Consider the following 13,778-nt stretch of genomic DNA (forward strand, 5'->3'; position numbering starts at 1 on the left):
CGGTGTTGAAATTCACCAAATTTATAATACCATATAAAAATTATTTGAGACTATACAAATATATGGCATGCATTGATGTGTTCATCCAAATTAGAGTAATGTTGCACTTATCATATTTTTCATACGACATTTGTACCACCTCTCAAATAGAAGTAGGGTTCATCAACGCGTATGAGTTTCATCTTTATTAGAGATGTAATACAAATGTGGTGTGAAAATTGTGATAGGAATAGCATTTTTGTTCAAATTAATCAACACTATATCAAATTATACAAAAGCTACCTATTTTAGGAAAAGGAATAATCACATTTTAAGGAGTGCATATATGATGATTTTTTTGAAGCGTCAACTATTTTTTCTTATTAAGAAATAAACAAATATTAATGGTCTGTTTGGTAATTGTATTTGTGACATCCCACATCGCCCAGGGGAGTGATCCTTATATGTATATTCTCATCCCTACCTAGCACGAGGCCTTTTGGGAGCTCACTGGCTTCGGGTTCCGTAAGAACTCCGAAGTTAAGCGAGAAGGGTGCTAGATCCTATGATGGGTGACCCACTGGGAAGTTGCTCGTGAGTTCCCAAAAACAAAACCGTGAGGGAATGGTAAGCCCAAAGCGGACAATATTGTGCTACGGTGGTGGAGCGGGGCCGGGAAGTGATCCGCCCCGAGCTGGGATGTGACAATTTGGTATCAGAGCCTAACCCTGGTCACGAGTGTGCCGACGAGGACGTCGGGCTCCTAAGGGGGGTGGATTGTGACATCCCACATCGCCCAGGGGAGTGATCCTTATATGTATATTCCCATCCCTACCTAGCACGAGGCCTTTTGGGAGCTCACTGGCTTCGGGTTCCGTAGGAACTCCGAAGTTAAGCGAGAAGGGGGCTAGAGCAATCCTATGATGGGTGACCCACTGGGAAGTTGCTCGTGAGTTCCCAAAAACAAAACCGTGAGGGAATGGTAAGCCCAAAGCGGACAATATCGTGCTACGGTGGTGGAGCGGGCCCGGGAAGTGATCCGCCCTGGGCCGGGATGTGACAGTATTGGGTTTCAAAACAAAAAAGAAAATATTCTTGTGTGTTTTCATCTTTATGAAAACTGAAAAATGAAAACTTGTTTAATTCATTTTTTTTTTAATTTGAAAGCAAAAATCAAACAAAAAAAAAAAAGTATTCCAATGACTCTAATTTGTGTCACTTAGTAACAAAGTCTAGTAATATTTCTCTAATTTTGAAACTCAAAAATTGCGAAATTTATTCCTGCAACTATTTAGGATAATTATATCGTTATATAAAATCATTTATATTAGTATGGTGGCTGCATGGGAAGAAACACTCCTTCCTTGAATATGCAGAGTTCGGATCCTCTTTGTGAGGATTTCGGGGATCCGTGTATCGTGTCCGTTCATCGTACATCGTGCGGTCAGATATCATTTTAAATATTTTTATTTAAAAATAAACATAAACAATGCTTGACAAAAACTGACTGCACGATGAACGGACACAATTCACAGATCTCCAGAATCCTCAGCAAAAGAATCCGTAGAGGATCCTGTTGGTGAAAATGCCAACTAAAAAAGAAACTATAAATTTCCAAAATTTTTAATAATAAAAATTGATCTGAAGCGACAATGCCAACATTGCCAAGGTGAAAAGGACCCGGCTTCTCTGCCCTCCTAATTCCCATATACTCTCATCCCCTCCTATTTTGTGAGGTCACGGTTAAGCCACGTCAACATTTTATATTGATTTTTTTTATAGAGATAATAAAACAAAAAGAAATAGTGATATAAAATATTAACGTGATTTAACCGTAACTGCACAAATAGAAAAGAATAAAAGTATATAAGAACTAGAAGGTCAGAGAAGCCAAGTCAAAAACCCCTAATCGGATCTGAGTACGGACGACTACTCAAAGAACCGGTGACCTAGCAGATCTTGAAACTTTAATAGCCCGCAAGTACCGTACTCTTTGGAAATTTCGAGGACACCTGTCAGTCGTCAACTCTTTTTATATTCCAGCTAGCTCATACGCCACCGGAAAATCAGGTACTCACACGTGGCTGCGTGGCTCCAAAAGCCAGCGAGTAGACTAGATTAAAAACCACCGCGATTACGTTATATGAAGAAATATGCTTCAGTAAAAAAAAAGTAGTGCGATTATGCTATACACTCAATTTACGTTGCACACTTTTCGTTAATTTCTTTGTTATTATTATTTTTAATTCATTTATTTTGATAGTTAAAAATTAAGAAGTTAAAAAAGAACGGTAAGATTTTTCACCCTTTTAGTCTTTTTTTTTCCTTTTCTCCTATTTGAACGGTTAATGTTAAGCCATGTCTTCTCTCTCCTGGTAGTTTCCCTCTTCTTTCATTCCCTTCATTTTGAATGGTTACAGTTATATCATGTCGATATTGTGTGTTAGTTTTTTAATAGCCAGAAAAAGATAAAAAACAATATGTAAAAGAAAACGAGGGAAAAAGATAAGAATAAAATGAGAGATAATCATACTTCAATAAAAAATGCATGGGATGAAAAAAAGAAGGAAAAAATAAAATAAAATAAAAAAAGATGTGTTTGTAGACCACCCTAAAAAAAATAGAAAAATATATAAAAATAAATGAAAATAAATGCGGTAACGTGGGCTTTCGGGGTTGGAGGAAGTGTGAAGAGAGACCAGAAAGGGTGCGGCACGTGACTGACCGACACACACCTTTGACAAGTGGCGGCCTTTAAAGAGAGAGTGAGAGAATCAGTTAGTGGCAGTTAAGGGTGGTGATAAAGGATGTTAAATATTGTTTACTTTTGTGATTAACTTAACCAGGGTTTAATTTAAGTGAGATTAGAAAAGTAATTAGGCCCGGCCCTTTCACTATATAAACACAGCGCCATGACAACTTTTCTTCGACTCCATTTGCCTTCCATTTTTCCTCCTCTTCTTCTTCAATTTTTGACACCGGTCGAGCGCCATTATTAACATAAATACAGAAATTAGAGCATGAGAGCTTGCTCTAAACCAACAATGGTGGTCTCTTTGAACTTGTTTTTGTTACTTTCGACAATGGCGGTTCTTCTAGCTCTGGTTGCAAGCACAAATGCCTCTGCAGAGACTGACAAGAATGTAAATTCTAGGTATGCATTTTATTTTTAATTTGAGCTGCATTTCACTGTGGAGTCTTTAAGTTTTGGGTGCTCATTGGATTAGGGCTTTTTTTGTGTGGTAGGTTTGTGGGACCAAAGGAGTCATTGAGCTCCAAGAACTCATCAATGGCAGAAAGGTCAGTTTTTCAGTAGTACTTGCTATTTTGTTCAACTTCTCAGCTTTAAGGTGGTTCTAGCGTTCAACTGGGGATACATCCTCCTTCCTAAGTTTCTTAGTTTTTCGATAATACAATTTTTAACAAAATGGTAACGTAATGTGAGAGATAGAAAAATAAAGATATATTTTCGGAGACAACCAAGGATTGCCCCGGCTGGTTTTAGAACTTTTGATTTGGATCGTCGAATTGGCTAAGAGTGCAAATTTAAGGCATTAACTGAGATTGGATCTGAAAAATCTAGACCCTTTATTTGGTGATCATAGTTTTCCCCTTCTTTTAGAAATGTTAGTTTTTTACATACCAAAATTACCTTTTTCATATCATGTACAGTTATCCAATAGCAATCTTGAATACTTGTACTAATCAAATTAAGTCATAATTAATCATGTCATTTTTGCCATAATCCAATTCTCTCTCCACGCTTATCGGGCGGAGAGTATCTCTTTGTGCTTATTTAATTAGGTGATTCACGTTAATAATAACTTTTAGTAACTCTTTCTCAATTAAAAAAAGAATTCTAATTTGGTGGAAATAATTTTGTGTTTGCAGGTCTGATGAAGCTTTGGATGAGCATGCAGTAGATAATCCGGATGAAATAGCCTCCATGGTTGACATGTAAGTCTCTCATTTCTCTCTTTTATGATTTGCATGTTACCCTAATTAATATGTTTCAAGATATCATGGGGTCATATAAAAGAAGTGCTACATGGCGTCATGCATGATTGCTTCAATTACAAACCAACTTGTTTTATTACATGTTCATTTCGCATACCTTTCTTCCGGTTAAAACTTACACGAAACGTCAATTTGTTATGTATTACCTTTCTTTTTATGTATCATGCTACGCGAAAGGAGAGACATATACGAAAGAAGAGAGGATACAATGGAATGCATCCGGTTTCATACAAGTCTCTTCTATTGTTTTCCGATATGTAGATTAAATCTAGTCAATTACAATTCAGATTTTACCGCCAAAAACTCCAGTCAAATTAAAAAGGGTCAACAGTTCCAAGCAAAAATAACCATGCTGGGTTAGGATTGGTACACTTATATTGTTCGAAAAAGATCCCGAGGACCACTTCTTGTAAATTTAACCTAACGTACAGATCAAGGTTAAAAAGTAACTGATTGAGAATCAAAACTACATTGTTTTATTATAAGCTGCTGCTATTTCTGATGGTACAAATTCTTTGTCATCTTATATTCTACAAAGATCCATTTTCTCTGCGTCTTTAATGATTAAATAATCTATCTTTTATATTATATTATGTTATTAATATTATTATCTTAGGAATTTGTGTTTAAACTTTATAGATTTCTGGGGAATCAACCACCCATGTTGTTGGCATGTTCTTGCGGCAGCAACCTCTCTTTCTTTTCCTCACATGCCCATGTCGCTAGATCCGCTCCTCACGCTTTCGCATTATTATTTTCTTGTCTTTTTTTCTTTCTCCTTCCCCTTATCCAAATCTCATTCTATCTCACATTAGCTTTATGTGCCAATGCATTTGTTTGTGCACCTTTGGGTTGTTTTTCTATCTCACTAAAGTCTAAAGCCCCTCCTCTTCATGTGGAAAGATTGTTAGCGTGATGGTGGAACACTATTACGTGGTGTAACCAGCTCACGTATTGTACGGATGAACATTGGTGCATAGTTTATCGTTTGATATCAATAGGCAACCATACTTATATATTGTCATATGTGAACTGATAATATACATACGTGATAGTGTTAAAGTACCACACAATAATTTGTCTAACAAGTATGGTATTCATACTTTATTCATAGCAACGAATTGAGCACTCGTAGTTTAACTTTTGATACTTTCCCTTAGAGTTTATAAAACTATGAAGTACTCAATTTGGAGTATGAGAAGCTAAATTCAGAGTGATAAAATCGCTATACCCTTTAAATATCAATCACATACCACACTTTAGTTATATACCATACAAAACCATCTCCTAGTTTTCACTCAAACTGATCTCTTGCCTTTCCATAAGCCAATCATGGGAACCAAATTAGCATAGTCAACACCTTAGAATCCAATGCCTCATATGTGATGAATACAATGCACTCAAGAGTCAAAAGCTCTCATCATTCAATCCATCTCATATGAACAATTTGTCTCATCCATATATAAAAAGTCAGAAGCTACATTATTTTCCCCTAAATTTATGTTTTAACACTCAATTAACTGTTCCTTTCACTTAAAAAAGATCTTAACTCCCCAATTTAGTGGGGTCTATTCTTCTTCAATTTTGCTCCCCATCACCAGCCTGGTGAAGAGATTGCAGATCTGGTTTATGTACCAAAAGACTTTCTCTCAACAGAATTCTGCTTCATTTTTAAGCTGATATAACAGCTAACCCTACTGACAGAAACTACGTCGTTCAATGGGTCCGCCGCAACCTCATTAAATACTTCCATGCAATTTTTATAAAACCCTAATTATCCACCGACACTGCAATATGAACAAACAAATTGTGCACCTCCCCATTTATTACTTTGTGTCACTAAATTTAGGAAAAACATTAAAATAATTATAAATAATAAAAAAAGGCGTAATTCCGTATGGACCGTATCCTTCTTATCCCTGGTGTTTATTATTGCCAAACATAGTATGTCCCTACCATGTATTCACATGGCCCTTAGGCCCCTTAAGATTATTTATGCATGTGACATTATATTATTTGCTTCACATGCTTATTTATTTATTTATTTATTTATATTATATAAATTTGATGATTTATTTGTTTATTTGCAATTATTTTCAGGACCATTCGTAATAGCACAGAGAGAAGAAATTTGGGATTCTTTTCATGTGCGACGGGGAATCCAATTGATGATTGTTGGAGATGTGACCCACAGTGGCAGCTCCACCGCAAGCGCCTTGCAAACTGCGGCATAGGGTTTGGGCGCAACGCCGTGGGTGGCCGCGACGGGAGATACTACGTCGTGAACGACCCCGGCAATGATGATCCCGTCAACCCTAGACCCGGAACCCTCCGCCACGCCGTCATCCAGGACAGGCCGTTGTGGATTGTGTTCAAGCGTGACATGGTGATCACACTAAAGCAAGAGCTAATTATGAACAGCTTCAAGACAATTGATGCACGTGGAGTCAATGTGCACATTGCATATGGGGCATGCATTACGATTCAATATATTACTAATGTCATCATCCATGGGCTACATATCCATGACTGCAAATCTACCGGAAATGCCCTGGTCCGGAGCTCGCCGAGCCATTACGGGTGGAGGACGATGGCGGACGGGGATGGCATTTCCATTTTTGGATCTAGCCACATTTGGATTGACCACAATTCCCTTTCTAATTGTGCGGATGGGCTCATTGATGCTATTATGGGCTCTACTGCAATTACCATTTCCAACAACTACTTCACCCATCATAATGAGGTACATAACTAGGCTCGTCTGGGTTGTTTTCGTTAGAAGCATTTATACTCATAAACACTTTTATTAAAAATACAATAAGAAATTAACGAACATTTATGTTGTTGATTGGAACAGGTTATGTTACTAGGTCACAGTGACTCCTATGTAAGGGACAAGCTTATGCAAGTGACAATTGCTTACAATCATTTTGGTGAGGGACTTATTCAAAGGATGCCAAGGTAACATTTCTGAAGTGATTAACTATTAGTTTCTTTGATAAACTTTGCAGTTTGTGAGTCGCGGATCGACCGGCTGTATTCTGCCGGTCTACCAGCTGATCACATTCCGCAACCATAAAGAGTCACACATTCTAAATTTATTAATTGGTCGCCAACTGAATTAATTTTGCAGGTGTAGGCACGGGTATTTCCATGTGGTGAACAATGACTACACACATTGGGAAATGTATGCCATTGGTGGAAGTGCTGAACCCACAATTAACAGCCAGGGCAACAGATATCTGGCCCCTAACAATGCTTTTGCAAAGGAGGTATAAATTCGGAATACAAAAACGAAGCTAATTTTGATAAAGCTATTGAAATAGGCACAAATAAAACCTATTACAAACTATTAGTAAAAAATGAATTGAAAGATGGTAAATAAACAATAAGCTATATACAAACCGCAATTTACAATCCCGTCTATTTAGTCCCTCTAATTAAGATGATGAGGTTGGAATTTGACAACATTTGCAATTTGTTTAATTGATAATTTGCAGGTCACACATAGAGTTGATCCAAATGACTGGACGCACTGGAACTGGAGATCAGAAGGAGACCTGATGCTCAATGGAGCCTATTTCATTGCATCGGGAACTGGTTCTGGAGCAAGCTATGCCAGGGCCTCTAGCTTGGGGGCCAAGTCATCTTCACTGGTTGGCTCCATCACGGCCAGCGCCGGCGTCCTCAGCTGCCGGAGGGGTTACCAATGTTAATTATATTTCAATCCCTCACCCCCACCAACCCCCCCCCCCCCCCCCCCAAAAAAAAAAAACAAAAACAAAAAAAAAAAAAAAAGAAAAAAAAGAAAAGAAACAAGAACAGAAGGAAGAAAGAAATTATTACTCATTCTTTCTTTCCCTTGATTATTGGTGTGGAGCCATTAAGTTTACATCCCTTCCTTCCACCCTATTTGCCCCAATCAAGTATTTGAAGAAGTGTACATTTTTTTCTAGTCACATTTTCTTATTTGTTTGTAATTTTCTATTTTCTTTGGTCCATATAATATTGTAATTGCACTTTAGGCAATGAAATATTTGATGACAAGGCCACATTGTTTTGCATGTGACCTAAAAAAACATGGGCACATTTTATCCAACTAAGCTTGTTTATGATTTTGCATGTATAAGCTACGCAGTTGGCACCCTCTTTGTTCTTGCCATGTGGTTAGGCAAGGAGAAACCTAGGCTAGGCTAATGTTCCCAAATAGCACTATTACGGTAACGAATGGTCTCATTGTATCCATATGAAATGACTTCGTCATTCTCGTTTTCTCCTTCCCCTTTCTCTTTTTCTTTCAGCTCTTTAATTATAATAATTTCCGTTTTCTCTTTCCAATGTTCTCCCTTTGTTCCAGCTCCTTAATTTTTCTTTGATTTACTTGTTCAAACATCATAAACTAAAAAGTGGTACAAAAACCATTTCCCTATATCGATGTGTTGTTGATATTATCACAACATATCAATCGCAAAAGGTTGGCTAGAGATTTCTTGTAAAAACACCAACCCCGCTTAGTTTAAAATGAGAATATTTCAATCTTTTTTTATTATAGAATAAATAAAGTATCAAATGTTGCAGACACAACAGTAAGTTCTCCTTTAGAATATTGCCGCAATAATAAGTGGTATTATTATTGATTCTTACAAATATGTGTGTTTATGTCTTAATAAATACATTTTTCTCATGAGCTAAATTGATAATAAACAAAAATAAATAATAAATAAAAAAGAATTTAGACATTCTTGATTATTACAAATATGTGTGTTTATGTCTTAATGGATTGTTTTATAGTGAAACATTTGGGTTCTTCTGCATTGAAATTTGCAGCATAAACATAAATATATTTGAGATTTTGGTACACATTCCAGCACACTTGCTTGAAAAGGAAGACTAAAAGAGAGGCAATGCCATCATAAAATACACAGCGACCATGAATTAACTTTTCATCCTAAAAATATAACCACCATATGAAGAAATCCTATCACCATGAACTCCTACAATTCTTTACTGAATCAGAGATACACAACATTTTCAATTGCTAGGATGCCGAGGCTAATCGATAAGAGAGCACGCGTTAGAGCGCGAGCAGGCGAAGCCTTCAATTAAGTCATAATTTTGGACATTTTTTAAGAAATGGAAGCTTCAAAACGGGGTACCAATCTCACTCCTTGTCTCTGTTGGGCTGTACAAAGTAGACCTATTCCTTGGCCTGTTCTCCTCCAACTGCCTCACAACTTCATCCATGGAGGGTCTAACCGAAGCAACCGGTGCACAGCAACCCATTGCGAGTTTCAATGCCTGAACCAGACCTTCTTCCATTGCACTCCTCACCCCCTTCAGTACCTCCACGTCGAAAACCTCCAGTGTCGTCTCCTCCAAGACTGCAACTTTCACCATCAAAGGCAAATCCACAAATTCACCACTCCTCCCGGTTTTACCAGGCTTCTTGCCTATCAAAATTTCCAACAGAATAATTCCAAATGCATAAACATCTGTCCTTGAATTACATTTCTTCATCTTTTGAAGCTCTGGTGCCTTATAACCGTCAATTTTTGCAACCGCCACCATTTCATCAGCCACGGTAGGGATCATTAGCTTGTCAAGCCCAAATTCTGTGAGCCTAGCTACAGAAAACTCATCCACTAGCACATTCTTAGATTTTACACTCCCATGAGTGATAGGTGTTTCAAGACCAGTATGAAGATATGCTAGTCCTCGAGCTATTCCCAGTGCAATCTTGTGTCGCCGAGCCCAGTTCAACACAAGTTTCCCTGCTTTGGCTTCTGCATCCAACAAAAACAGATGAAAAAATAGTTAAAACAATTCCACAGTGAGTGTCGATAAGTTAAGAAATAGGCAGCATATAATATGTGAACCCTTTGAGGATGTGTACATTTTCTTCAAGATGCTTTCACAACTCTATAGGTCATTGGTTGTGGAAGATATGTTGATTCCAATTTGAGAAACATAGGATTAGGAAAGCAAGAGTCTTTGAAGTTGCTTAACGTGTGACAGCCTAAATATAATCTGTTGTTTCCAAATCTTCCAAAGGGCTTTTATGAATTCTCAAAATGACTCCTACATAACAGTTGACTGCAAGATCCCTGTAACTAAGTTTCCACTCTTTCATATCCATGTAAATTGTACAAAGTAAACCTGTAATCATATGCCGGACAGTGAAACCAATCCATCTCCTGAGACATTTCATGCCAGTGAATCCTTTCAGGTATCAGAGGCCTACTAAGCCAAGGGCAGTGAACCGTTCAAACTCTCGTTTGATCGTATTTTCCAGTATTACAATTAGCTATTAATAGAAACTGATAAATATCTAGGGCGATCATCGAACATTGATGATTTGAAATGTTTCAACAATCACAAGAGGCCAAAGACATACGATGTATCAATAACAAAACAAAGTATTTCAAAGCTAATTTTTTTAATAGGCAAACAAAACTATTCAATCTCACAGAACAACTGAATAGCAACAAAAGACAGAGATAAGCACGAAATATATGCATACCATGTAAAAGATCATGAAGGCTTCTGTGAGGAAGATGGTCATATATCAGAAGCTTCTCCCCTCTCTTCCCCTGATAGAAAGCTCTCAACGGAATCAAATTCTCATGGCGAATCCTCCCCAGTTGCTTCACCACAGGAAGACAAGAGCTCGCATCCTTGCAACTACCTTCCTTCAACAGCCTCAAAGTGATGGTCCCTCCATCTGAGAGCTTTGCCTTGTACACAGTCCCATAGCTGGTCTTCTCCAACACTTGTCCTGTTGCATTCAACACATCCTCCAACGTCAAATGCTCGCCGCCCTGAAACAAAATAAGCCTTCCTTGATCACCACAGCCACCGCCTCCGCCCCCACTTTCCTCATCTTCTTCTTCCTCTATTTCATCTTCACTCTCTTCTGTGCTGTTTTTCTTTTTGTTTTGCACATACCCAATACACAATGAAGCCAAAACCACAGTTGCAGTCATCAAACCAATAACAATGCCGGCAATTGCACCGGGACTCAACCCAGAGCTTCCACTGCAACTTTTCAAAGGCGCCCCACAAAGTCCAGGGCTGTTACCCTCAAAAGCCTCCACACCAAACTTTGATCCACCAAAAACAGGCAACACCCCACTAAAATTATTATGCGAAAGGTTCAATTTTTCGAGGTTTAACTGCGCTAAACCCCCAGGAATGAGACCCGAAAACATGTTACTTCCAAGATCAAGCTCTATAAGCCCACCAAACTGGGTTACAAATTCTGGGAAATTCCCAGAAAACTTGTTCCCACCAAAATCAAGAAACTGCAAATTCTTGCAGCTAGAGTTTCGCAATGCAGGTTCAGGAACCGAACCGAACAGCGAATTCGCATGAACCCTAAGGGAAACCAGTTTGTCACACAAGTTCCAGATCGACGGCGGTAAAACCCCATTCAATAAATTGCTTCCCAAATTGATGTCAGAGAGGGAAGAGCTGTACCCAAGCTCCAATGGGACGGTCCCAGTGAGGAAATTTATGTTAAGGTACAAGCTTTGGAGCATAGAGAACTCCCCCAGCTCTCTGGGAAGAGAACCAGAGAGATTGGCAGATGGGAGCTGAAGGGAAAAAAGGTGGAGAGCTGGGTCTCGGGAGAGTGACAAGTTGGTCCACTGAGGGGAGGATAGGTCGGTGCAGAGCAAAATAGAGCCGTTGGAGAAAACCCATTTGAGTCCCCTCCATTGGCAGAGAGGCACAGAGGAGTTCCAGGAAGATAAGAGCAAGTTCTGAGAGTTACCTTGCAGTGAAGCTTTGATTTTTCCCAGGAGGAGCTCGACATCTGCAGAAACAGAGTCGGTGGGTTTGCTGTTCAAGGGTAGGAGGAAGCAGAGGAGGAAAATGTAGAGGGAGAAACGTTTCGAAACCTCCATGGAAGGAGCAGAGAGGAAAGGTTGTATTGTAGGTGGTGGGCGGTTCAAAGAAGCTCTCTTATTTTTGGAAAAGCTGACAAGAGTGTTAACTACAAGTGATCTCCTAGTATATGTATAGGGGCCTTTGATTTGATTTCACATCCGTACTATGTTAATTATCTACCGTTGGATTGGAGCATAAAGTTTTAATTTCTTGTAATTGCTCCTAAATTTTTGAGGTTTTATCACTTTCGGCCTTCACATTTATTTTGGTCTCATATTGATCCTAGACTACTTTGTTTTTTTTTTTTTTTTTTTTTTTTTTTTTTTTTTTTTTTTGAAAAGAGGTCCTAGACTTTTGAATGTGCGTATAACATTTATAACTGTACTTAACTATTTGATTTCTTACAACAAGAAATGCTAAGAAGACTTCCGTTAAGTTGTCTATTATGTAGTTTAGTCAAACTTTTTCATTTTTTAGTGTAAAATATATCGTTATACTAAAAAAAAAATACTAAGGAGACTCTCAAAGTGAGATTCTTCAAGAACTTTATGTTATCTTACAGTTTAACATCAATTTTCGTATCGACATTATAAAATATTGTGTAAAAAATATGAAGTGGCAGAAAGTTCTTAGAGAGTCCCGCCTTTGAGAAAGTTTTCGCATTCTCTTCTTACAACATCATAGAATCCTTTTACATTATTGTTCATAATGAATACTTCACTTTCATTGAGATTCACCTATTTATTATAACATAAGTAATAAAGACAGAAATGATTTTTGTTACGAAAGTTTAGATAACAACGTCTGATTTTTTGAATTGCATCTAGAAAATTCATTTACTTTGACAAAAAGGTACTTACATGTGACCAATTATGCCCATGGGTAGTAATACAAACAAACCAAACCAAGCTGATTGATGTGGTTCTTAGTTGTTTTATTAATGAGTGCTAAAACAATAATCTACACATTTGATTTTAAACGTGTCTCAATTTAATTGGGCTTTCCGAAGCTACATTGATTTGATGTTGATCCAAACAGAGTTTCTAGCTGACAAATTCAGTATTAATGTTTAATTTATTTAATTCAATTGTCAGAAACAAATATATGTGTGGAGAAGGAGAAATAATATGTAGTATCATTTTATAACCAACTTGAGAAGAAAGAAAAATTGAGGGCCAAAGTGAAACTAACACTCAAGTTGACGGACCAAAAATAACTAAAATTTTAGCAGAACACTCCTCACTTGGTTCAATAAATTATTGGGGGTTTGCTTTTGATATTTTAATTTTTGCCTGCGCTGTGCACGCCCACCTTTCGAATTGGTTTTATTTATTTATTTAAAATCTCATAGGGTTGCAGCAACGGTTGCTTTTCTTGAGAAGAAAGCTTTGGCTGAGCAGCAAGCCACCGAGTCTTGTCTTTTCAAGGGACAGTGTAGGCACGGCTGTACTGTAGTTGCGGTGGTCCTTGATATACAACCGTACACGTGTCGATTTTCTTTGATTTGGAGTTGGAGATGGAGAGCGAGCGTCGGTTTTGATGGTGTTCCACACGCCGCGTCCGGTGGGTCCGCATGCTTTGTGGCTGACAGGCGGGTCAGAGTCAGATTATACAAAGCAAAAGATTTTAGCGTGAGGGTGTTAAAGGTGATGTTCTCATGTGGTGAGTTCCACCATTCCATCATGTGGGTCACAGTCAAATTTAGTATCGATTAATTAAATGAAATAATGTTCAAATTGATGATTAGGGAAATAAAGATTTGATGGAGTTGGTTTCTGTTCATGCTCACGCCAGTCAATTTCAAATTAATCATTCCCTTAATTGCATGATTTTCATCATCGATCCATCTACTATTTGGAAGAATCTCCTTTTTCGTTTTGTTTAAGATAATTAAT

General features: G+C 37.9%; 2 protein-coding genes across 2 annotated transcripts; one reads left to right on the forward strand and one right to left on the reverse strand.

The window, feature by feature from the left end:
• Window positions 1–2,765: 2,765 nt before the first annotated feature.
• Window positions 2,766–8,048, forward strand: LOC137729440 (putative pectate lyase 8). Its single transcript, XM_068468386.2, has 7 exons — window positions 2,766–3,133; window positions 3,226–3,279; window positions 3,871–3,936; window positions 6,097–6,739; window positions 6,854–6,957; window positions 7,130–7,268; window positions 7,497–8,048. Exons 1-7 carry the CDS (start codon window positions 3,000–3,002, stop codon window positions 7,710–7,712), a joined length of 1,356 nt encoding a protein of 451 aa, XP_068324487.2. The 5' UTR covers window positions 2,766–2,999; the 3' UTR covers window positions 7,713–8,048.
• A 752-nt stretch (window positions 8,049–8,800) lies between these two features.
• On the reverse strand, window positions 8,801–11,981 carry LOC137729500 (putative kinase-like protein TMKL1). Its single transcript, XM_068468461.2, has 2 exons — window positions 10,517–11,981; window positions 8,801–9,779 (listed from the first exon to the last, which is right to left on the reverse strand). The coding sequence occupies exons 1-2, from the start codon at window positions 11,898–11,900 to the stop codon at window positions 9,139–9,141; spliced, it is 2,025 nt and encodes a 674-aa protein (XP_068324562.2). The 5' UTR covers window positions 11,901–11,981; the 3' UTR covers window positions 8,801–9,138.
• Window positions 11,982–13,778: the final 1,797 nt, after the last annotated feature.

The sequence above is a fragment of the Pyrus communis genome, chromosome 10, assembly GCF_041283825.1.
Source record: "Pyrus communis isolate YQ-2024b chromosome 10, ASM4128382v1, whole genome shotgun sequence".
Classification (NCBI taxonomy): domain Eukaryota; kingdom Viridiplantae; phylum Streptophyta; class Magnoliopsida; order Rosales; family Rosaceae; genus Pyrus; species Pyrus communis.